Consider the following 26,487-nt stretch of genomic DNA (forward strand, 5'->3'; position numbering starts at 1 on the left):
CCCAAGAAAAGACATGGCGCGTAGCAAGCACCCCTGCTGGCTATTAAAAACATCTATTGAAAGAGCAAAAGTCTTCAATGGGCTCCTAAGAGCTAACAGATAGTGGGCCTAAAAGGTTTCCCTATGGAGAGAATTCCAGAAAATGGCAGCAACCCTCAAAGGGCCCTCACCATCCCAGTGAGGAGACTACTGTGCTCGGAAGAGAGGCTCCTTAGATGGGCCCACAGGTTAACCAAAGTGTTGATGCCGAGGCCCAGTATACCTAAAGGAGCATCTCCACCCCCATCGTTCAGCCCAGACACCGAGGTCCAGCTCTGAGGGGCTCCTGGTGGTTCCCTCACTGCGAGAAGCGAGGTTACAGGGAACCAGGAAGAAGGCCTTCTCAGTAGTGGCGCCCGCCCTGTGGAACCCCCTCCTGTCAGATGTCAAGGAAATAAACAACTATCTGACTTTTAGATGACTGAAGGCAGCCCTATTTAGGGAACTTTATAATGTTTGATTTTTTATTGTGTTTTTAATATTCTGTTGGGAGCCGCCCAGAGTGGCTGGGGAAACCCAGCCAGATGGGTGGTGTATATATAATATATTATTATTATTATTATTATTATTATTATTATTATTATTATTACCACTTCTGAAATGAACCAGGCATGGGCAGCGTGGAATCCTGCGTGACCACAAAACCAACAAACAAAACAGAGTACTCGTGCATAGGATTGCAGCTTAACTTCTGGATAAACATGCATAGGATTGCACTGTGAATCTCTTCTACAACATTTTAGAGACTTTAAAGTATGGAGACAAAGCCAGTTTAAAGCAAACAGTTCAATCCGGTTTCAAAATCGAGCTCACCCATCTCTTAGCTTTCCGTGGCTATAGAAAGCTATCTATAAGGGGGTAATATTCAAATATGAAATTCACTACTTGGGATGTGAAGTGGTGCAATCCAAGGAAGGCTGTACTCCGTACAGTTCCTGCTCATTCAGAATAGTGACAGGGAACACCGGAATAACGTCTGCCATTTTGTTCAAATGATCAGGCCCCTTGCTTGCTTATTTCTGAAACAAAGCAAGTTTACTGGCTTCCGTTCCATTCACTCTTGGCATAGGGTGCAAGGTGTTTCTAAGTCCGCTCCTAGCTGGCTAAGCCTTGATGGTTATGCTCAAGCTCCAGTTGCTGCACACAAGGAAGGAAGCTGACTAGGTGAAATATTGGCCTGATCCTGCAGATTTTTTTAATCTTATGTTATTACAGTTTTTCCCAAGTACAGCACAGCTTCCCTTTGGCTAGGACAATAAAATTCTCCTGTGCCCTAGGGATATTCTGTAGACACTGGGTGTCAAGATGCACTGTGCTGAGGGATGGTCTCCAAGAAATTCAAAACATGAGAAAAATACAGTGGTGCCAATCATTTACCTGTTGGTATGGTAAAGGTAAAGGTAAAGGACCCCTGTTAGTTAAGTCCAGTCACGAACAACTCTGGGGTTGCGGCACTCGCTTTACTGGCCGAGGGAGCTGATGTTTGTCCTCAGACAGTTTTTCTGGGTCATATGGTCAGCATGACTAAGCCGCTTCTGGCAAAACCAGAGCAGCGCACAGAAACACCGTTTGCCTTCCTGCCGGAGTGGTACCTATTTATCTACTTTCACTTTGACGTACTTTCAAACTGCTAGGTTGGCAGGAGCTGGGATCGAGCAACGGCAGCTCACCCTGTCACGGGGATTCAAACCGCCGACCTTCCGATTGGCAGGCTCTAGGCTCAGTGGTTTAGACCACAGCACCCAGTGAATAGCACTAGTACACAGACATTCTCAACAAGACCAAGGGAAAGAATGACAATCTGAAAATCAATTATCACCCCCCAGAGAAAAATTGAAACTTGGACAGGGGACACCTGGGTAAATGGTCTCAATGAGCTGGTCTATATTTAAGACTCACATCTCCATGGCAAGTGTCTCTGTTCCACGTTATATTGAATTAGTACAGATCACTGTCTAGAGCTGGGGCTGTCATGTAGTGAGTTTCTCTGCCAGTGGTCCATATCAGGGGCATTTGCTTGGCAGGGGCAGCAACGGATGCAGTGAGTTCTAATTAAGTATTTGGCCAGGGGCTGAGGAGCTCCCAATGGGGATGCCAATAACATATAGAGCAGCAGCCTAAGCAAAACCCCTGGGTTTACCAAGATGCCACTTCATCTTACTTACCCAATCTGTAAAATAGAAGTCATAGCAAAGGAAAAGGGAAAGGGAAAAGGCTGGGGGCGGTGAAAGGAACAGGATTCCTTGGAAGGTAGTGGACTCCCCCTTTTTAAACAAAAGCTGGGTGAGCACCTAACAAGGATGTTGTAGCTGTGGGCTTTTTTGCATCAGCAGGGAAACATTCCAACATGGAGATCTGCATTATACTAAGTCAGGACAATTGGTCCATTCTAGATGAAAAGGTTACACTGCTGGCTAAGATAGCTGGCTGGTTTCAGCAAGAGAGCTTTCCTAGGCCTATTGGGGGGTGTTATTGGGTTGTTGTTTTTATTTTGATTGCATGTTTTGTGGTTTTATATTTTGATTTGTGGTTTTATATGTTTGGAAGCTGTGGCTGGATGGTTACGTGGGAGCCGGTTGAAGTTAAATCCTTCGAAGACAGAGGTCCTGTGGCTGAGACGGGACGATATGGGATTGGGGGGGCAACTCCCATCTCTTGCGGGGGCACAATTAGTGCCAGCACCGTCCGTTAAGAGTTTGGGTGTAATCTTCGACACCTCCCTTTCCATGGAGGCGCAGATTGCAGCTATAACAAAGACGGCATTTTTTTCATCTCTACCAAGTTAAGCAGTTGGCTCCTTACCTATCTCGCCCTGACCTAGCCACTGTGATCCACGCAACAGTCACCTCCAGACTGCATTATTGTAACTCGCTCTACGTGGGGCTGCCCTTGAGACTGACCCAGAAACTCTAGCGGGTGCAGAATGCCGTGGCGAGACTCCTTACGGGGTCCTTGCTGCAAGATCACATTCACCCGGTGCGATACCAGCTGCACTGGCTCCCAGTGGGGTACAGGATCAGGTTTAAGGTGCTGGTTTTAACCTTTAAAGCCCTATAAGGCCTAGGACCCTCGTACCTACGGGACCGCCTCTCCTGGTATGTCCCACAGAGGAACTTACGGTCCTCAAACAAAAACATTCTGAAGGTCCCAGGCCACAGAGAGATTAGGCTGGCCTCAACTAGAGCCAGGGCTTTTTCGGCTGTGGCTCCAATCTGGTGGAACGCCCTGTCACAAGAGACTAGGGCCCTGCAGGACTTGACATCTTTCCGCAGGGCCTGCAAGACAGAGCTGTTCCACCAGGCCTTTGGTCAGGGCGCAGCCTGACTCCCTCCTTTGGCAATCTTCACAGAACTTTAGCCTAATGGTTGACATCAATTTGAGTTGAATTAATTTTATAATTAAAAATGATTTTAGAATGTTGTACTATTTTATTGTTGTTAGCTGCCCTGAGCCCGGCTTCGGCTGGGGAGGGTGGGATATAAATAAATTATTATTATTATTATTATTATTATTATTATTATTATTATTATTATTATTATTATTTTCCGTGAACCGCCCTGAGACCTCCCAGTACAGGGTGGTATATTAATTCAATAAATAATAAATAATACTAATCTAGAAATGCTGGAGATTGAACCTGGGACTTTCATAAAGAAGCTCTACCACTAAGCTTTGGCCTGGTTTTGGCCTTGATGACTCTGTGTCTTATAGTTGTGATGAGGTTCATTGGAATAAAGAAACACTGCCATCTTCCCTAAGTATTGGGGAATAAGGCAGAGACAGGTGCCATCCTCCAATTCTGGTGCCAGTCAGGCCACGCCTCTGCACTTAGCTCTCTGGCTGGCATTAAAAAGAAAGAGCCAGGACTGCTTTTCATATGCTAGAAGCTGGCATTAAAAAAAAACATGGCAACATTCCAGTTGTTCAAGCAGAACTGCTGCTTTTGATGATTCAGAGAGGCGTTTGTGTGTGTGTGTTTTAAATGGATTTGTGGGATGATCTTGAACCACTGGTTATTTGGAGAAGTAATGCACATCCTTTCTGGTAAAACACAATGGAATCAGGAAACGTGCCATTCCAGGGTTTGTGCGAAGATGCACAAGGCCTCACTATACAGAACAGGAAGCTGGGGGAGAAACTGTTCATCAAAACATTTCCAGTGATGTCTGTAGCTCACTATTTCTAAAAAGAAAAAAACCCAACCTTCTATGCAGTCATGTTGTTCTCTGCACAGCACACAAGATGCGCTGCCAGAGGCCTCCCACATATTTCTAAATGGGAAGCCTTCTCTAGGGCAGTGTTTCCCAACCTTTTTTGGGCAAAGGCACACTTGTTTCATGAAAAAAATCTCAAGGCACACCACCATTAGAAAATGTTTAAAAAATTAACTCTGTGCCTATATTGACTACCCTATTTTTCGCCCTATAGGACGCACCGGCCCATAGGACGTACCTAGATTTTGGGGGGGAAATAAAGGGGAAAAAATTATTCCCCCCCCCCAGACGCGGGGCTGGGGCGGGAGAAGCCCGAGCTTCCCCCGACCCCAGCCCCCAGAATGGGAGCCAGAGTGGCTCCCAGAGCTTGCGGGGCTGGAGGTGGGGGAAGCCAGAGCTTCCCTCACCCCCAGCCCCCAGAAAGGGTCCGAGAGCGATGGCGAAGGTGAGCGCACCTTTGCCATTGCTCCCGGAGCTTGCAGGAGCTGGGGGTGGTGGAAGCCAGAGCTTCCCCCGCCCCCAGCCCCCAGAAAGGGTCCGAGAGCGATGGCGAAGGTGAGCGCACCTTTGCCATTGCTCCCGGAGCTTGCAGGAGCTGGGGGCGGGGGAAGCCGGAGCTTCTCCCGTCCCCAGCCCGCAGAGCAGGTCAGAGAGCGATGGCGAAGGTGTGCGCACCTTCGCCATCGCTCTGGGACCTTGCGCGGGCTGGGGGCGGGGGAAGCCGGAGCTTCTCCCGTCCCCAGCCCGCAGAGCAGGTCGGAGAGCGATGGCGAAGGTGTGCGCACCTTCGCCATCGCTCTGGGACCTTGCGCGGGCTGGGGGCGGGGGAAGCCGGAGCTTCCCCCCTCCCCAGCCCCCCAACAGGTCAGAGAGCGATGGCGATGGTGTGCGCACGTTCGCCATCGCTCTCGGGGCTTGGGAGGCTGCAGGCGGGGGAAGCTGGAGCTTCCCCCGACCCCAGCCCCCCGAACGGGTTGGAGAGCGATGGCAAAGGTGCGCGCAGCTTTGGCATCGCTCTGGGAGCTTGCGCGGCTGGGGGGATAGCTTCCTTAAGCCTGGAGAGCAAGAGGGGTCGGTGCGCACCGACCCCTCTCGCTCTCCAGGCTTCAGCGAAAGCCTGCATTCGCGGCGATGGGATGTGGGAGGGAGCTCGCTCGCCACCCGGCGTGTGCTCGCCGCCGGCGCCCCGCCTCTCGCCGCCCGACTCGCCCGCCTCCCTCCCACGGCACACTAGGCAACGTCTCACGGCACACTAGTGTGCCGCGGAACACCGGTTGGGAAACACTGCTCTAGGGAACATAAAGGGCTTTCTTCAGTACAGCCTTTCACACACTCGGGCTTGCACCACTGGATGGGTGGTGGGGGCACCTAAAGGTGCCCAGTGCTGTACACAAAAGAAATCCTGCATTTCCTGGTATGCGTTTGGCTTTGCAAACAGCACCTCTTAGCTCAGCTGACCCCCGCACACCTGCCGAAACAGCCTCCAAGGCTTCTATCAAAGCCACCATCAAGAGGGTGTGGTACTAAGTTGTGGCTGTGCTGTGTGCAGTAAAACTGTCATGCGGGCAAAAGAGAAATGCATGCCCTCCAACATTTCTCCGATGAACATAGGAACGTCCTATTCTTTATTACTCTTATTCTTATTTTACTGTTTATAACCCGTGAATCTGACTGGGTTGCCCCAGCCACTCTGGGAAGCTCCCCACATATAAGAAAACACAATAAAACATTTTAAAAAAACTTCTCCATACAGGGCTGCCTTCAGATGGCTTGGGGGTTGGATAACTCCATCCCCTCCAACATTTCTCCAATGAAAATAGGGACGTCCTAAGGAAAAGTGGGACATTCTGGGATCAAATCAGAAACTGGGATGGCTTCTGTAAATCCAGGACTGTCCCTGGAAAACAGGGGTACTTGGAGGGTCTGGGTAGATCCTGGGTGGATAGAGAAGGCTGGCTAAAAACTGTTTACCCAGCTCATACAAGCATCAGAAGACGCCCGTTGCAACAGACCCACAACCCATCTCTAGCTGCCTGCACCCTGTTCTCACAACAGCCTACTAAATACAGAAATCGGTGCTCAAAAGATCCTCACAGCAGCCACGCCTCCTGCCTCCCCTTGCCACTCGCAGCCCAACCATTCTAAACCTGAAAGCGCAAGCTTGTGTTGTCCCTGAACAGCCGTACAACTGCAGACTCAGGCAGCCTCACCTTCTGCCTGCCTGCTGTTTTCCTCCTGCTGGCTGAAAGGGACATCGCCCCCAGAGGAAATCTCCTTCCTTCCCCTTCACACTGACTGGACCCTGAAAATTCACCTCAGTCCTCAGCTAGCTACCACACAAGGTGCCTCTTCATCTTAAAAGCTCTCTTCCTTGCCAGCGGCCCGGGCATTCTGCTTACCGCCGAAGGCAGATCCAAATAAATCATATTTTCAAAGGGAGAACAGCCACGACGTTCCTGAGTCCCAGAATCCCTTGGTGCACGATGAAATCTATTTTGCACACAGCCTAATCTAACCTAATTAAAGTCTGCACAACACCTCCTGCACTACCTCAGAGGCAGCAGCAGCTAGAGACCGTCAGTGGAGGAGGTGAGCTGTTCACCTGGCTCCCCTTCACAGCTGCTGGAATTGCCCTTTTTGAACCTTTGGCCAGCAGAGGGTCACCCCCTTTTGGGGGAGCAGCTTTTTTGGGGGGGGAAAGCAAGGACAAGGGCCACTCCCAGAACATCATCTTCTATGGAGATTGCCTTGCCCTAAATTGTTTTAAGTGCTTTTAAACTTGTACACTTTAAATTTTGACTTTTCAAAATAAGGGAGTAAATGTGCCTGGGAAGAGAGCAACTGGGGAAAGCAGCTGGCACCCCAATTGCAGTGGTTCTGGGCAAGTGGGTGGGACATGTCTGGTCAGGGACATGTGGCACAGGGAGTTGGTGACTGTGCCATGTGCCAGACCTCCCTTCAACCTGAGGAATTGTGGCTGTCCTATCAGCCAGCCCTGGGGTCTGTGGCTGTTCAATGTTAGGTTGGTCCTGCCTCACCCATGATGTGATTGTGGATAAGGAGGCTGATCTGGTCTGTATTACTGAGACCTGGGTGGGTGAGCAGGGTGGAGTTGGTGCTGGCTCCTTGGTACAGCTCCAGGGCAGACTTGAGGGTTGGGGACGGGGAGTTGCTATGATTCCATCTCTGTCTCCAGGCTTTCTGGCCAGTTGGGTGGGGAGCCAGAGTGTTTGCTCCTGCTGTTGGGTAATTGGGACATATTAGGGATTCTGCTGGTTTACCACCCACTTGACTGCCCAGAAGTCTCCCTGCCTGAGCTGACAGAGCTGGTCTTGGAGGGAGTGTTGAGGACTCCCAGATTGCTGGTGTTGGGGGACTTCAACATCCATGCCGAAGCCATTAGTTCTGGCATGGCTAAAGACTTCACGGCTGCCATGATGACCCAACATGTCATTGGCCCAACATATGTGGACCTTGTTTTCTCAGCTGGGCAGGAAGAGGGTGAACTGAAAGTGGGGGTTATTGACATCAGTCCCTTGTCATGGTCAGATCACTTCCTGTTGAGATTTAGGCTCTCAGCACCCTTCTCCCTTTGCAGAAGCGGGAGACCTATGAGGATGGTCTACCCTCAGAAGCTGATGGCTCCAATTGGTTTTCAGACAACTTGAGGGATTTCCCTGATGATATGACTAGTGCTCCTGTTGAAGCCCTGGCCAACTTGTGGAACATCTGGATGGCTTGGGCCACTGACGTGATCATCTGAATGTCCTCTCCTGCTTCGTGGAGCCCACTTGGCTCCCTGGCTTGCAATAATCATCTGAGGCCCTTCTTCATGTGCCCCCTCCATGAGAGGTCAAGAGGGACTAGATGGACTCTAGGCCTGATCTAGCAGAGTTCTTCTTATGCTCATTGGCAGGGGCTTCATAAAATGCAAAAGGCTCATGTTTTTGTGTAGGCTATTGGGTATCACACAACCACCCCCATTTATGGTACCAGTTGCACGTATAGTTAAAGGAAGCACAACATAGGAGCTGGTTGTGAAACGGGCTCTTTAGCTTCCTTGACTGAGAGCATAACAACACTGTTAAGAGTATATTAGGTAAAGTAAAATGGAAGGGCTTTCAATGTGCATCATTAATTTTCCACGCAAAGCATTATGGCAAAGTTTTCAGACCCACCCCTCCCACTTTAGAGGGAATCGGGCTGCCAAGTCCCACAACCACTTTGAGGCTTATGCTCAATATGTGATGGTGGTGATGGTCTTTTATTAGTCTAAATGGTACACTGAGACAGTGAAAGGATGGAGAAAATGTTCCATCACTACCCCAAACCCAGATCCAATAACCTTTCGGGAGCATTTGACGCAATTAAGTAAGTCAGGTTCTGGATTATATGGTGGCACACCACACCTATCTCTTTGTCAGGTCTAGATACATTTCATCTCTGTCCAAGATGAATTTTAGAAAGTCACCATGGATAGAAGACAAGTCTTCAAATGCTGCGAATTGGCCTGGGAGACACTGGACCTAAAACGCCATGGTGTTTCTCTTTCTTGACTGTGATGGACTGACTGCCACTCCTTTTCTTAGTGTCTGTTGCCACTTCCCCCTCATATTTAACTGCCTCCTCCCTACTAGATGTGCTGGCTTCCAGAATTGCTTAAGCTACGCATCGAGCTGTGTGCAGATTTTGCAGAGCTATCAGCTACCCCAACAAACGATCAGATACATTTCTTCCCCAACCCTGAAAAAAATGAAGAGAAGATTCATATTTGAAAAGCCCACAGAAAAAAATCCCCTTTCATATGCAGCAAGAGACTCTTGCCACCCCAAACCTGTAATTCCTCCTGGGGACAAAAAAGACTTGAGTTTTTAATAGGCTGGGTCTTGGTGACTCACTTTCTGCGTCAAATAGAAAGGGTCAAAGTCCTCCAGTGGCACAGCAACCAGGCCTTTTGGGATATCCCCATAGATGAAAGGCAAATTCTTCCCTGCCTCCAGGTCACTGTTTGGTCTTGGTCTGCTCTCTTCGTCGTCATCTCTGTGACTGCTGTCTTGCTTGGGGCGCTTCTTCTTCTTATCTTCTGCGATGCGCTTCTCGATGTTAGCCAGAGATTCCGGAGTGAAAGGTCGAAAACTATCAGGGCCTGGTGGTGCAAGCAGCCGCCCTGCCATTTTTTCATCCTGCAGAAACTTATTTAGTTATGATGCGCCCGGGATAGGTCAGCTCTGTAGAGGAGAGAATAGGACAGACGGTCACAAATCAAATCCTCAACATACTGGTGGGTGAATTGAGCCACATCCCCATTGAGATACCACCAATTGTTGCATTGGTTTTACCATTCACCCTCTCAAGGGGAGCGTTAAACAAAGCTGCCTGAGACAATGAGCTCAACACATTCCCCAAGTATCTCACTTAAACCAGAGCTAGCCAACATGGTACCCACTGGATGTTGTTGAGGGTTGCCATATTCCAGGGATCAAAAACCCAGACACCCCACCATCACCACTGGGGCACCTCCGCCACCATCCTGCACCTCCCTCCCTCCCCCTCCGTGCTGCTAACTCCTTCCTCGCCCACCTGTTCCCCCCTCCCTCCCCTCTCTTATCATTGCTGTCTTTGGCCTCCTGCTCACGAGGGGAGGCTGAGCGGCCCCAGGAAGGTCACACAAGGCCAGGCAACCGCTTGGACCGGCGCGGGACCTAGCGCGGTCCTGGGACTCCAACTCCCATCAGCCCCAGCCATCATGGTTAATGCTCAGAGATTATAAGAGCTGTAGTTCAAGAGCATCTTGAGGGCCACAGGTTCCCTATCCCTGTCTTAAACTACTTAAGGTTGTCAAGTTCACTGTTCCATTATAGAACTCATGTAAAATGGCAGATAACATGGATGAACTCTCTACTACTTACTGTATTTTATGATACTTAGTACTACCCTGACAACTCTACCTCTTCTGGAGACAGCTTTTTAATATTAAGACTGGCCAACCACTCCAGAACTTTTAAATCCTATGGTCCTCCTATTACTGTTTTCCTTCTGAGCAGCTTCATTTTGTTTTCTCTAAAAACTGCTAATGCCTGAAGAGAAACATGGCAAAGTTTGCAAGAGCAGATTCCTTAATAAGAAGATGCCTAATGATGGACAAGTTACCCTGATTTTCCAGGACAGTGTCTAGCTACAGGGTAGGATTAGCAATGTTCTGTGTTGTAGTCCCAATTGTATGGGTCCAACAAGCTTAACCAGAGTCCAACATGAATCAAGCATGCCCCAGAATTCACCACAATGCACAGGAGTTCCATGGCAAATGCCTGTGTGGTCCTTGGCAGATAAGTCGATTTGGAAATACTTCCCTGAAAGCAGAAAGACTGAGCACCACTGTGTCAGATTTAACCAAAGCTCCACACATGAACCAATCTATTTTTAAAGTATGCATGCATCTTCAGCTTGGCATGCAACAGTTCAGCACACAAAACCAGTGGCCCATCACTGTAAACCACAGTTAATGATTCACTATGAATGCCCCTACATGGGTTGTTTCGCTTCTCCCTGCTAGTACACAGAGGAAACAAACCATGATCACTGGCTTAGTGTTATGTTCAAACCAATGCCCATGGTTTGCTTCACTCCAACAAAGCACAATCAGTAAGCCAAAACAAGCCTTGGCTTCAGATCATGGTTTGCTGAAAATGAAACAAACCACAATCCCTCTTTCAAAAGTAACTCTAAGTCAAAGACCTTGGTTTGATTCCTTCCAGTGCTAGCAGGCAGCAAAAATCAGGGTGGGATCAACTCATACACGGTAAACCATGGTTTATGGCTTACCATGATGTTTGAACATGGTCAATACAACATTAGAACAATAAAACCCCAACACTATAATTTTGGCACGAATGTATGTCAATCAATGGTTTAAAAAAGCCAATGCAATTCTGGGCTGCATCAATAGGAGTATAGCATCTAGATCAAGGGAAATAATAGTGCCACTGTATTCTGCTCTGGTCAGACCTCACCTGGAGTACTGTGTCCAGTTCTGGGCACCACAGTTCAAGAAGGACACTGACAAACTGGAACGTGTAATAATAATAATAATAATAATAATAATAATAATAATAATTTATTATTTATACCCCGCCCATCTGGCTGAGTTTCCCCAGCCACTCTGGGTGTCCAGAGGAGGGCAACCAAAATGGTCAAAGGTCTGAAAATGATGCCTTATGAAAAACGGCTAAGGGAGCGGGGCATGTTTAGCCTGGAGAAGAGGAGGTTAAGGGGTGATATGATAGCCATGTTCAAATATATAAAAGGATGTCATATAGAGGAGGGAGAAAGGTTGTTTTCTGCTGCTCCAGAGAAGCGGACACAGAGCAATGGATCCAAACTACAAGAAAGAAGATTCCACCTAAACATTAGGAAGAACTTCCTGACAGTAAGAGCTGTTCGACAGTGGAATTTGCTGCCAAGGAGTGTGGTGGAGTCTCCTTCTTTGGAGGTCTTTAAGCAGAGGCTTGACAACCATATGTCAGGAGTGCTCTGATAGTGTTTCCTGCTTGGCAGGGGGTTGGACTCGATGGCCCTTGTGATCTCTTCCAACTCTATGATTCTATGATTCTATGAAACATTATTCTTATTACTTTTATGTTGAAGTAATGGCAGGAGGATACAATTTTTGGCCCTGACACAAATGCACATGCACCACATGCTAACATCTGCATGTGATGGAGCTTTTCTGAATGCCAATGTTAAAATACATTTCAGGGATTAGTGAGTTTGATGGAGATGGGGACTGAGGAGGAACCCATATCTATATGAAATATCTTCAAATGTTGGCTGATTTGCACTAGTATATTTCTCCTCTTCCCTTTCCGTCAAGCTGCCTGCCTGAAATCCTATAGGCCGCTAAGCAAGAAATCAATCTCTGCCATCCACAGATTCAGCTAGCATTTTAAACTAGCAGATTATCCTAACTCAGCACCTTCTTTTTCACTTCTCCCTTGAACAGTACAATACTGTTCACACAAGGCCACAAAAAGCCACACAATCTCTTCATATTACTCATGCTATTGGAAGCCACAAGTATTGGTGTTAAGATCAGAGTATACAGGTAAAAGAAACCATGTGTCCCAGGTAAAATTTGGACCAGTAATGCTTTGATTTTTAACCTTTAAAAGATTTTATGGGTTTAGTTTGTTGGCTAGGGCAGGCATGGGGAAACTATGGTCCTCCAAACATCATTAAAGACTCCAGCTCCCACCAGCTGCAGCCAGCATGGCCAATGGCCAAGAATGTCCAACAACATCTAGAGGCCACAGGTTCCCCAGCTCTAGTCTAGGGACCTGCATCTTGCTTTGGGTGCAAGAGGGATCCTGAGTTTACAAGCCTTGGAAATCAGGGAAAGAAGGGCCATGCCAAAAAAGATGGATAGATGGCAAATAATTCTCACTATTCGGCATCCATACAGTACCAGGCAAAACCTGAATGCAACAACCTCCTGCATTGTTGAAACCTCCTGTATTATGTATTACATGCAAGTATGTACTGGGGGGGGGGGGAGAGAAGTGGCTAGCTGAATACCTTTTCTAGGGTTGCCATTAAAAAAGAATGCTTGTTTCTATGCCTTAACTGCACAGGTTGGGGTTAACAGCAGGCTGATCTTGCAGACATGAGCAGAAGATGATAACCCTTATCTTCATGCAGCAAAAAACTTCATCTGCTGCCGATTTCTGCAGATAAGGTTTCTGCTCCAAGGACAAGAGCAGTTCAGGCTTTTTACTGATCAGTTGGCAACCCTATGTCTGATCTCAATAGGGACCTATGCATATGAAGCCAAAACTACCGGTAGGTGTTTTTTAAAATCAAACTGAATTTAATGCAAACCTTCTCCTCCCCCCTCCTCCAAAAGCCGACCAAATTCCATTGCCAGTAAGAAAATACGTAAGATTTTAAAAACAGAGGTGCTACTAAGAAAATTTCTTCTTTTTGGCAGGCATCATGAAAAGCAAACAAAGACATATTTGTTTGAAGGATGAGTCTAGAGAAATAAGTTTGCATTCTGCAGGGACTGCACAGTGTCCCCAGCAAAGAGGCCGCCAACCAGGTATGACGTGCTGTCAGACCAAATAATAAGTGTGAGTCAGAAAAACAGAGTTTGTCTGCATCTGGTGCTCCTATGTAGAACAAACACACACAGAGATGCACAAGCAGAGTCCCGTCCCCCCTTTCTCTGTAGTTTGACACCTTTGCCGGAGAAACAGGAAGGAGAATGAAACCGTGATTCAGGACTGACGATTCAGAGCTTTTCGCTCCGAAGGAAGGGGAGTGGAATTCTAGAAGCTGTGCACTGATGCAACGGCACTGCAGCACTGCAGACTGAAATACAACAGAGCACACGAGCTTTGGCACTTAAGGGAGCCGTCTAACTGCTGGATGGGCAGAGGGGTTTTTTTAGGTGCAGAAATAATCCCGTTGCTTCGTGCACCAGACACAGAGGGACTAACTTGTAGAAACAAACAGAGACGATACAGATATATTCAGCAAACAAGAGAAAGGCACATACAAACACAAAATGCTTTTTCACGTACAATTCTTACAGCAGAAAACAACTGGCTAGCAAGGACCCCTTGAATAAGGAATGATGACTCAACATATTCCTTGAAGCCAACGATCCCCTACAGGGCCAAATCATTACGATGCAGCTATAGCCGCATGGAGTCAGTCATCAGCATCATTAAGAGGTCTAGTTTGCCTTCCTTACCCCTCTCAGCTCCGGCACCACTGAAGACACCTAAGATTAACACCACCTTAACAGGAGTTTATTACTGTAGTGTAGCGAGCAGACTGCTGGGATGACCCAGGCTGAAATCCCCACTCAGCCATGAAGCTCACTGGATGACCTTGGGCAAGTCACCATCTTCTAGCCTTACCTACCTCACAGGGCTGTTGTGAGGAGATGCCACACTGAGGAAGGCTGGAAGCAATACAGCACCCCCATAATCAAATGGTTGTGTGAAGAGGTGCTGCATATTGGACTGTCTGAGGACACACAACTGCAAAACGAGGAAGGCTGCAGCCTTTAACTGGCAGATCAGCTGGCTAAAGTTTTTCTTGATTCATCAGAGGGAGTAATTTTATTCGATAAGGCTGCAAAGGCATTACCTGTTTGCTTTAAGGATATTTTAGCTCTGGTTTGTTACTGTAACAGATAACAAAAAAAAAAAAGGAAAGATGACCAGTCCCGTCTAACAAAGAATGGCAGCTTTCTTCTTCTTCTTTTCCATTAGCTCCTTTGGCATATTAAAAAAGGCATCTATAATGAGGTTTTGGTAATATGCCCATGTGTTTAAATTTGCCTTATTAATTGATTAATCAGTTAAACATCATTTGATTAATCAACCAAAACTTCTTTAATTGGCTGATAGTGCTAAGCATGAGACAGTGAAATATTTACTTCTGCAGTTTATCCAGAGCAAGCATGCAATACCAGTCAGTTGAAGCACGTTTCATCTGCAATTATAGCATCACCGATAAACCTCACCTCCAACCTTATAAAGCCAACAGAGCAAGCAATCATAGAGAAAGGAAGAGCGATTTTGCCCAAGGCCACACTAGCAGAACTCTAATCAGGTCAACTATGCCCTGCAGGACCATTCCGCCACCTGAGATTCTCAATGTCTCCCAGGAGATAGGGAGGTTTAATCCTATAATCAATTTCCAACACTACACAGATACACAATGCAAGGAAATGAATGGGACAAGCCATTTTAAAAAGTGCAGGTCCTTATGAGAAATTTATGACAACAACAACAACATCACCCTTCATCCATAGATTTCAGGGCAGTTCACAACATAAAATCACAATATAAAAACCACAAAGTAAATAATAAAATTAAGAACAACCACAAACCAATAAACCAATTGTAGCCTAGCCATCAAATTTTATAGAGACTGACTCCCACCCTCAAAATCTGCTGTCCCTATTTACTCCCAGACAGTGGATTGCTTTTGACACTGGGGAAGGAGAGGTTTAAAGAGGCCTTTGCCCTTGCTGTAATCTAAATACCCGTTCCCTGCAAAAAAACCCAACCTCAGTCATTGACCAAAGTTTTTATCTTGTATTTTTATGTTGTGAACTGCCCCTGAGATCTATGGATGAAGGATGGTATACAAATTTAATAAACACATAAAATAAATCTTGTGTGATATTATGGCACTGCATAGGGCCACTTTATGAGCCTTATAGCTGCAGGAGTCTTCAATCTACTCCACGGTTATTTTGACGGGCACAAATGAAATGGAAAGCGATGATGGAATTCTTGGGATTTACTCAAGAAAACCCCAAGTAAAGGCATAAAGTAAATACTGGAGAAGACTCATGAGGGTCCAGAGGAACTCCTTGGGCACACCCACATCATTTCCTCAATGGAGAGCTGGAATATTCCTTAACCATGGGTCAAAGATCCATCTCAAGAACACACAGAGATTCTTGCTACAGCCTTTGATGGGGAGGGGGAAACCCCTCATGCTACCTAAGTGTGGAACCCACGCTAGGAGGAGCTACAAATACTTGAACCACAATGCCTCTTGGTTGCTGTGAAGCAAGGGGGAATCGCTCTTACATGACAGTGTCCTTTGTGCGATTGTGGGGACTTGTCCTTTCAGACGGGGAATCTGGTTCATTCATCATGAGTGGAAGTTCCTCAACCCACAGTGAGTATCCGTTATGGCCGCACACATGCTTACAAGTTTTCCTTGAAGTGAACAGATTGAACAATCCATTGGACATAAGGAAAACAAAGGGGTTTGACACAAGGAAAATAAACCCACTAACTTCAGGGATTTCCAAACTCCACAACACCACACTTGAAAATTGCTGAGGGTCTTAACAGATCACTAAAAGATTTCTCTGCCTGGTGTAGCAATTGTAATGTGCTGCGCTAAATGCTGTGTGATCTTTAATTCAGTTTTTACTGACATAGTGTGAAAGAAGCTTGCAGGCCCCTGAAAGTTCATGGAGCACAGTTTGGAAACCTCTGCATTACTATGTTAAAATAAAGAGCCGTTACCCCAGGGGTCCAGTCCCAATGACGTTTGAACAGCATTTCTTAATTCCAAGTAAAATGTAGCCATTTGGGTGGTGGTGACCAATGCTAGCCAAATAAGGAAGTGGCCCATATCAATGGTGTATGCCTGGGTTAGCAACTTTTTCTAACTGTGTCCTTCCTGGTCCTGCTACCCAAACAGCAGCTTTGAAATGGGAACATTTTGAAAATGTGCTGCTCACATTTTAATTTATCTCGCAGCTGTCCTTGCTCTGTGTCAATGGTAAGGTGTTGCATATCTCCTCCTGATCGCTACCCCAACAACCAAACTGTTCACCTGGAAAGGAAATAAAACAAACTGAATAATCAGATAATGGGGGGACCAGAGGAAGGTGTCTGCACCATGAACAAAGACTGTAAAATTTGGCTAAACCTCTGGGACTCTAATTAAAAAGCAAACATCTGGGCACTTCAGGAAGGCTAGAAGAGAGGGAGTTCAGAGGCAAGGTCTGGAAGGCAAGTCCTGTGACAGCAGCCTTAAAGGAACTGGGAATCTAAGGTTTCAGTCTTGCGAAAATAAAATGGCGGAAAGAAGGACATATGCTGACGAGACATAAATATTTCAAAGGATGTCAGAAAGAAGGAGGAAAGCAAGTTGTTCACTGTTCCCACAGAGAGAAAACAATGGATTCAAAAAAGCTTAAGATGGGCTTTAAGAAGAAATGGGGAAAGGAAATTTGCCTGCAATGCTATCCAGCAAGGAAACAAGAATGTTGAACCCCATTCCCTGGGGAGCACTGGTGGTATAAGGACAGCACATCTGGGCTAAGAGCACACGTTTCAATGACTCATGGGACCCTTAGAAGATTAGACCAGTTCATGGACAATAAAGCTATCAGACCCAATGGCTATATTCCAATTCCATGGTCGAAGGCAGTATGCCTATGGGACGCCTGAAAGCAGGAACTGAGATGAACAGCAGTGTAATCAACCAGTTGCCTCCAGGAAGCCCAGCAGCAAGACTCAAAGGTTGTTTTCCTCTCCTACTGTTGTAGTAGCCACATTATATTCAATAAATTTGTCTTTGTTCTCTTTTCAAACAGTCTAAACTAGTGGCCACCACATTGCACAGCTTCGATAGTTAACTAGTGCTTGTTTACACATCACCCCCAAAAAAGAGAATGTGTATGTATGTGTATTTGCATAAAATAAGTATAAAATAGAACTTCAATGCATCTTTCTATACCATGGAAGCTGAACCAGTCACCCTGTGTGGCTCTTCAATCTGCTGTCTGTTCAGGGGCTGTTGATGGGCAAATTTAAGGCCCTCCCTGCTCTCCCTTCCTATTGCACTTTACCTTAAAACTGAACTCAAACTACGTAAGCAGCCTTTCAAAGACAGAAGATAGAGGGCTGCCCCCTGATCAGCCCTCCAAACTGAGGGCTTCCTTCTGCAAAGATGGCCACCCAAACTCCCACATCCACCAGCATGGGTGCCAGGTCATCAGTGCTGATCCTAAAACTTTTTACTGGTGACCACCTACCCCTTGATCTCAAGGATGAAGCCTCTCATTCTTGCTCCCTGGATTTTTTTTAACATTCCTCACACACATGGAGAAGCTGCCTGCTGATATCAGTACCAACATCATTTGCTTCATGGCCTAAGATTTCTCCCTGTCCCCTGCAGATTCCAATAAAAGCACTTATCAGAGAACATAATATCTGGAATGCCAAAGAAATGTTGGTTGATAAAATCAGATTGTTGCAAATGTTTCATCTTGCACTGATTATCGAGTGAATCGATTTATGAATTGTAGAGTTTGACATTTAAAATTTCACTGCCCCAAGGGTGATTCTTCTTGCGCAAGCAGCTAGTGCAAGGAAAATCAAGGTGCACACTTCTAATTGTGTGGGTGCTTATGCAAAGCTTTGCATACCTGTAAGTGGAATTATGATGTTCCTGCCAATGGATCAGCATTTTTGTGCTCTTTTTCCCACTTGACTGTACCACAAGAGAAGAAGAAGAGGAGTTTGGATTTGATATCCCGTTTTATCACTACCCGAAGGAGTCTCAAAGCGGCCAACACTCTCCTTTCCCTTCCTCCCCCACAACAAACACTCTGTGAGGTGAGTGAGGCTGAGAGACTTCAGAGAAGTGTGACTAGCCCAAGGTTACCCAGCAGCTGCATGTGGAGGAGCAGGGAATTGAACCCGGTTCACCAGATTACGAGTCCACCGCTCTGAACCACTACACCACACTGGCTCTTTATGTTATTTATTTATTTCAGAAGATTTATAAACTGCTCACGCTATAAAATATCTAAGCAATGTACAAAAATCAAAAAATAAGTATGCAACAACACCAGAAATAATACATTTAAATGACAGAACAGTCACAGTAAATGATTGGTGGAGTATTATTATTATTATTATTATTATTAGTCAGGAAAGCATTGGGCAAATTAAAAAGAAGTCTGAAAGAGTGCACCTGAACAAAAGATTGTTGGAGCATGGCCTCTCTCAGAACTTGATCCAGTTCTTTAATTCCTACTCCTGCTACCTTATTCCTTGCTGTGGCCAGTAAAGCAGAGGCTGTTACAGCGCTTAGGCATAAATAGTAAGTGTTCATCTACTGCATCATTGCTCAGGACTTCCCTTCCATCTGTCTTTTGTCCTGTTGCATTTTGGTTTTACACAGTACTGTGTGATCGTGATATATTATGCAGATTAAGGATATTTGCATACATCTCCTCAGATCTTCATAATATAATCTGTTTCTATCATTCAGGTTTTCGAATATCACAGGAACAGCGGAAAGGCAGATAAAAAAGGGACAGATTTTTTTGGGGGGATACGTTGAGGGGTTACAATGACAAAGACTTACAACTTGGATACCCAAGATTCTAGAGGTGCTAATCTCTGTGCCAGACCTGGCCTTGTGCAGCAAACCAACAGAGCATCTAACCTTCTAGTTACTGTATATATGACTCCAATTTGGGTGCATACCTTTGTACTGTACTTGAACAGTTATAAGAATCATAGGAAGCTGCCTTATAGTGAGCCATGGGGCAGAGTATGGCAGCTGCCTCAGGCAGCAAATTCTGAGGGGCAAAAAAGGGCTAGAAAGGTGTGCCATGGGGTCTGCCCTGCAGCCCTAAGCTAGCTTGCTGCACTAGCATGGCTGCCCTCCCATGGGGCAGAGTATGGCAGCTGCCTCAGGCAGCAAATTCTGAGGGGCAAAAAAGGGCTAGAAAGGTGTGCCATGGGGCTGGCACACCAAGGGGTGACCTGAGTTAACCCACCTCAAGTGACATGCTACACCCACTCCACTGGGGTGTGTTCCTAGATCTGAGGAAGGGAGGAAGCATCAGTGGCACTTCTTGCCTCAGGCACCAAAGGGTCTTGGGCTGGCCTTGTGAATGTGCCACTATCATTCGTAAAGGTAAAGTCATGGCCGACTCTGGGGTTGCGGCGCTCATCTCGCTTTATTGGCCGAGGGAGCCGGCGTACAGCTTCCAGGTCATGTGGCCAGCATGACTAAGTCGCTTCTGGCGAACCAGAGCAGCGCACGGAAACGCCGTTTACCTTCCCGCTGGAGCGGTACCTATTTATCTACTTGCACTTTGAAATGCTTTCGAACTGCTAGGTTGGCAGGAGCTGGGACTGAGCAACGGGAGCTCACCCCGTTGCGGGGATTCGAACTGCCAACCTTCTGATCGGCAAGTCCTAAGCTCTATGGTTTAACCCACAGCACCACCCGCATCCTATGATTCATACCTTATTTCTAATCCAGTGTTCGAAATCAGCCAAGCGCCAGGCACATTTTGCACGTGGCTTTCAACCACTTACGATCAAATAAGGATGCATGCCTGGGTGCCAGGGTGGTGCCGGATGTCTCCACCATCTGTGGATCACTGGATCTGGACTGTTTTCACACACTAATGCCCCATCCTGTAGAATTCTATCAGTTATATTTTATCTGCACAATCGCACAATGAATTTCTGGAACCCAATTGCTTTTTTCTGTGCAGCACGAGCAGCCACCATTCAGAAAAAGAGGTCGGAATAGGCCTATATATATATATATATATATATATATATATATATATATATATGCAGGTTTTGGTGTCTTCGGGTGTCTTCCCGTGTAAGAGTTGGGGTGTCTAGGCGACGTTTCGACGAGGTCTCACTCGTCATCTTCAGGCTGGTGCTTTCGGCTTCTTGTTACTGGAACAGAGCAGGGTCTCAGTGTTTGAGTTCCTATAAATACTGTTGAGGGGGTGTGGTGTATAGCCTCCAACGTTCTGGGCAGAGAGGAAGTTCCCAGGTTAGTGTGCCTTTTCTTCTTTTGTTCATTAATTACTTGAGGGATATCTTGAGTGATTTCTTGAGTGATATTCTGAGTACCACTTAGGAGGGTCATTAGGTGTGGATTAGTTGCTAAAGCTTTCGTGTCTTGACCTCTTGAGCTTGTGAAGAGTTTTTCTGAGAAGATGGCTGTACTGCACTTAGTTGTGCTCTGGCTTGGCTTCGTGTATAGGGGCGAGCTGTGGTTTTGTGCTCTGTGCCAGCCAGATCTGTGTAGGGATTGCAGGGGGGTGCAGCATCCGGAGGTGCCACTATGGTTTGGCTACTGGATGGTGTCTGTAATTTATCTGTGGAGAGGGTCTGGGTTTGGGTCTGGTGTGGTTGATTGGAGATGGCGTTCTGTGTGCCTCTGGTTCTGGTGTCGGTTTTTGTGGGGAGGGCTAATTTCCAGATGTCTGGCAGGCGGGACGTGTCGTCACGCTTGTTCATGTTGTGAGGGTGTTTCTCTATCTCGATGGCTTCCATGATTATTCTCTTGTGGTGATGTTCCATGTTAAAGAGCAATTTGGAATCTGCAAAATTAATTTCGTGTCCTGTTTCTTTCATGTGTTGGTAAAGAGAGGAAGTTTTTTCTTCTTTTTTGACGGCATTCTTGTGTTCTGCGATACGTGCATTTATTCGTCTGTTTGTTTGTCCAATGTACGTGGCTGGGCAGACTTTGCAGGGTATTTCATAGACCCCTTGGTTTTCTAACTGGATTTTATCTTTGGGGTTTCTGAGGATATTGGCTATTTTTTGGTTGGTGCAAAAGGTTGTTTTGATATTGTGTTTATGGAGGATTTTGCTAATTTTATCTGTAGTGCCCTTGATATAAGGAAGGAGGGCCATGCCATTGTTTTCTTCTGTGTCTTGGTTTTTGGGGGGTGTTTCTTTTTGGATTAGCTTCGTAACCCTGTTTTGCTGGTATCCGTTGGCGATTAACACATTTGAGAGATTCTGTAACTCAGTTGTCAAGTGGTCTTTGTCAGCCAGGCGTTTGGTTCTGGAGATGAGAACCTTCCTCTCTTTACCAACACATGAAAGAAACAGGACACGAAATTAATTTTGCAGATTCCAAATTGCTCTTTAACATGGAACATCACCACAAGAGAATAATCATGGAAGCCATCGAGATAGAGAAACACCCTCACAACATGAACAAGCGTGACGACACGTCCCGCCTGCCAGACATCTGGAAATTAGCCCTCCCCACAAAAACCGACACCAGAACCAGAGGCACACAGAACGCCATCTCCAATCAACCACACCAGACCCAAACCCAGACCCTCTCCACAGATAAATTACAGACACCATCCAGTAGCCAAACCATAGTGGCACCTCCGGATGCTGCACCCCCCTGCAATCCCTACACAGATCTGGCTGGCACAGAGCACAAAACCACAGCTCGCCCCTATACACGAAGCCAAGCCAGAGCACAACTAAGTGCAGTACAGCCATCTTCTCAGAAAAACTCTTCACAAGCTCAAGAGGTCAAGACACGAAAGCTTTAGCAACTAATCCACACCTAATGACCCTCCTAAGTGGTACTCAGAATATCACTCAAGAAATCACTCAAGATATCCCTCAAGTAATTAATGAACAAAAGAAGAAAAGGCACACTAACCTGGGAACTTCCTCCCTGCCCAGAACGTTGGAGGCTATACACCACACCCCCTCAACAGTATTTATAGGAACTCAAACACTGAGACCCTGCTCTGTTCCAGTAACAAGAAGCCGAAAGCACCAGCCTGAAGATGACGAGTGAGACCTCGTCGAAACGTCGCCTAGACACCCCAACTCTTACACGGGAAGACACCCGAAGACACCAAAACCTGCATTCCTGTACCCGTGAAAATCTACGAAAGCATATATATATATATATATATATATATATATATATATATATATATATATGTGTGTGTGTGTGTGTGGACTGTCCCTGGATCAAGTGACTTTTCTTCTTTAAGTTCTCAAAGTTCCTAACCTAGCTCAAGGTTGTCGTCTGAACAAGCCAGACACTTAACTGAGAATCCATCACAGTCAGTCCATCCTTTGAAAAATAATACTTGAGAGCCGTCTTACGCCAAAATGGCAACTAAGGATTCTGCTTTGGCAACTGCAACCTTGGTTTAAGGAGCCATGTGGCACCTAGATGATATACAGTGGTACCTCGGGTTACATACGCTTCAGGTTACATATGCTTCAGGTTACAGACTCTGCTAACCCACAAATAGTACCCCGGGTTAAGAACTTTGCTTCAGGATGAGAACAGAAATTGTGCTCCGGTGGTGTGGCAGCAGCAGGAGGCTCCATTAGCTAAAGTGGTGCTTCAGGTTAAGAACAGTTTCAGGTTAAGAACGGACCTCCGGAACGAATTAAGTACTTAACACAAGGTACCACTGTATCTGAGTTTCCAACACTGTTAACCATATAGAAGTGAAAAGCGCCTGGTGAAAAGTGCCATCGCATACCCTCTGACGGGAAAGGGGCGCATGCAGCATGTGACATTAGTGCTCAGGACTGTCCCAACACATGTTGCTGCTTGAGGCAAAGGACAAGAACCCCCTTCCACTATTCCACATACAGTAGCAGACTGGGGTCAGCAGGCTAGTTTAGGAGGTGCATGAGAAGCTGTGCGGCACATACAGGTAAGCTCAGCAGCAACAGTTGTAGGCGGGAGGCTTCTGCTGTTTGCCCTGACATCTGCCACCTGAGGCAAATCCATCATTCTGCCTTATGGTAGGGCCAGACCTGCCGGTGCTGTTTGCTTTTGCCTTTCAACCCTGAAAGGGCATTCAGGACAGCTTACAAGAAAGTGCACACAGGCACACACACAACAATCCCTCTCATTAAAATATCAACACTATAGATTCATCAGTCCAATTAAATCCATCAACAGAATAATCAACAACCTCGCCCAAATAAAATAAAAAGCAGCGTGTGTGTCAGAGGGAGAAACAGGGCGAGGGTGACCCTACATAATTCCAGTTAATCTAAAGATCAGGTAACCAGGTAAATACCTGTAATAATGATCTCTGAATTTAGATGAGGACAGGTCTAAATTCTCCCCATGACAATTTCACACACTACTGATATACCACTTGCACATGCAGCTCTAAAAAAACAACAACAAAAAAAACCACACACAAAATTCTTTGAAAGAATATAATAACATTTTAGCCTGTGATATATGTGTAAAAATGTGGCCTCAAATACCTGTGATGACATGTCATCCCTTCCAGGTAAACTGTATGAGGCGGGGAAAAGATGTCTGCTCCCATAGAACAACTTTCCAGCTGTTCCAAGTGGCCTACAACCTGAAAAAACCGAGGCAAGGTGGAAGAGTCTAAAAGACAACTCTCAAGCCAGGTTCCAAAGCAGACCACATTCCAATCCATTTAATCAGGATCTGTGAATTGGGTGAGTTTATGTTAGAATGCAGACCTGCCCACCCTCACCTTCCTAACTACTGTACACTTTTTTAAAAAATGGTTTTTTTAAATTAAAGAGTTTCTTGGTTTACAAAGGGGCGCAGGTGGCACTGTGGGTTAAACCAAAGAGCCTAGGACTTGCCGATCAGAAGGTTGGTGGTTCGAATCCCCGTGATGGGGTGAGCTCCCGTTGCTCGGTGCCTGCTCCTGCCAACCTAGCAGTTCAAAAGCACGTCAAAGTGCAAGTAGATAAATAGGTACCGCTGCGGCGGGAAGGTAAACGGCATTTCTGTGCGCTGCTATGGTTCGCCAGAAGCAGCTTAGTCATGCTGGCCACATGACCTGGAAGCTGTACGCCGGCTCCCTCGGCCAGTAAAGCGAGATGAGCGCCCCAACCCCAGAGTTGGCCACGACTGGACCTAATGGTCAGGGGTCCCTTTACCTTGGTTTACAAAAGTCTGTGCATTGTCCTTTTTTCAGGTTGTAAAGTCTTTTCTACAGCTCAGTTATGCTTGACATATGGTTTCTAGGTTTTGATTGTGTCAGTAGCTGCATGTATTTAAGTGGCGGGTGCCTTTCTTGGGTTTATCAGGAGTGACACATTTCACATACAGTTTTATCCAATTTGCCTAATTGTGTGTCCTCCAGGAAAGACGGTGCTGCTATTTCTCAAAGTGGTATTGCCATTATTTATCTGCAGAACGTTATTAATCAAGAAGGCCGAAAAGGATAGGTCCACAAGACCTTTCAGTGCCTGTGGAGCAATGGCAAGAGGAGGCTATTGCCTCCATACTCTGCTTAAAGTCTTCCAGATGCATCTGGCTGGCCACTGTGGAAAACAGGATGCTGGGTTTGACGGAGCTTTTGTCTAATCCAGGAGGGCTCTCCTTAAGTGCTGAGCAAGAATGTAGGAGGCTGAACGTCTCCAAATATCCTGGCTCCACACCGAAGCACCACTGGCTGAAGCTGATCCAAGACGTTATGACAAGAGGAGCTTCCAGCTGCAGTCCTATGCACATTTACTTGCAAGTATGCCCCCACTGAATACTCTGGGGTTTACTTTTGACTAAACGGGATCAGATTGCAAGGATACAGTTGCAATAAACCCTAACAATTAAAAATATATATAAAGTAGGTAGATTAGCCGTTACTTGGATCTAACCGAAATGAATTTAGAATCTGATGTCAAGCAAGAATTGAGTCTCACCATACAAGTAGTGCTTTAACATCCAGAATTTGCCAAAGGACTGTTCCTAAACCCAGACAAAGCTAGTAAAAATGTTCCATTTGCAGCAATCTTTGTACCAGAGTTTGGATTCTGTATGCGTACCTATAGCTGCATACTGGGAAGTAAACGCTCTTGATTTCAGCAAGACTTACGATACTTCTATATGGGTATTGTCAAGGACCACAATTTATTGGCTTTAAAATGTGGCCTATTGATTTGATTTTGAGAAATCGGATTTTTAGTTATTAGCGGCTAATCCGTATAAAGGTCTATGGCATGGATGAGGAACCTGTGGTCCACCACATGTTGTTGGACTACAGGACCCAACATCCATGACCATTTGCCATGCTGAGGCTAATGGGATTTGGAGTTCAGCAAAAACTGCAGAGCCACAGGTTTCTCACCTCTGGGGTCTATGGCAACAACCAGTGTAGAAAGCCATGGACTGCACTACGACTGGAGTAAAGGAGATGTGTTAAGAAGCTGAGTTAGAAAACCGCTGATTAAGGTTTGATAGCTTACCTAGATGCCTCCATGATGGAATTGTGGGGTTCAGGAAAGCACTATCCATGAACAGATCTGCGTATATGCCTGCTTCAATTATTTAATTTTCAAAAGGGCACTGTAGCAAGGCCTTCCTTCCATTACCAGCATCACATTATTTTTTCAAGTGTTCCCTACAGTCCATTTAGTGCTGCATTATGAAGTTATTACCATCAATAATTAAAAGTCCATTGTTCAAAATAAATGAACAGATGAAAATTTTGAGGTCGGATCCATGCTTCAGTGAGGACACACATGTGAGTGTCTGTGTATGTGTTTTACAATTCTCCCTTGGGGAGAATCTTACATATGCAATGTACATTTCACCACAGAATAAATAATGATCAAATACTCATGTCTCTAAGCTGGCTGTGTGTTTGTGTGTGTCACATTAGATGCTCATTAAACAAAATTAATACATGTAGTTTTTGTGACACCTTTGAGTAGGCAAAGCAATTTATATTCTCAGACAATTTCATTCATTCTCGCAGCATCTCTGTGCGTCGGGCAGGTCCATTTTATTACATTTCTTCAATGCAAAGACAGAGAATCCCACAAAGAAATGCTGGAATTAGATCCTGTTCCAACCCTAAGCCTGCAAGTATGTCATTATACTTTCTTTTCCTCCTTATTTCTCTCCTTCTGCCATG

General features: G+C 46.0%; 1 protein-coding gene across 1 annotated transcript in view; it reads right to left on the reverse strand.

Annotated features, from left to right (window-relative positions):
• The window catches only part of SCN8A (sodium voltage-gated channel alpha subunit 8), a 116,930-nt gene that overhangs the window by 77,347 nt on the left and 13,096 nt on the right, over window positions 1-26,487 (reverse strand). Inside the window, exon 2 of the mRNA XM_083489783.1 lies at window positions 9,152-9,481. Within this exon, the coding sequence (XP_083345909.1) occupies window positions 9,152-9,427 (276 nt within the window). The 5' untranslated portion in view covers window positions 9,428-9,481. The remainder of the gene's footprint in view (window positions 1-9,151; window positions 9,482-26,487) is intronic.

Source organism: Podarcis liolepis (assembly GCF_965112155.1).
Source record: "Podarcis liolepis genome assembly, chromosome: 2".
Classification (NCBI taxonomy): domain Eukaryota; kingdom Metazoa; phylum Chordata; class Lepidosauria; order Squamata; family Lacertidae; genus Podarcis; species Podarcis liolepis.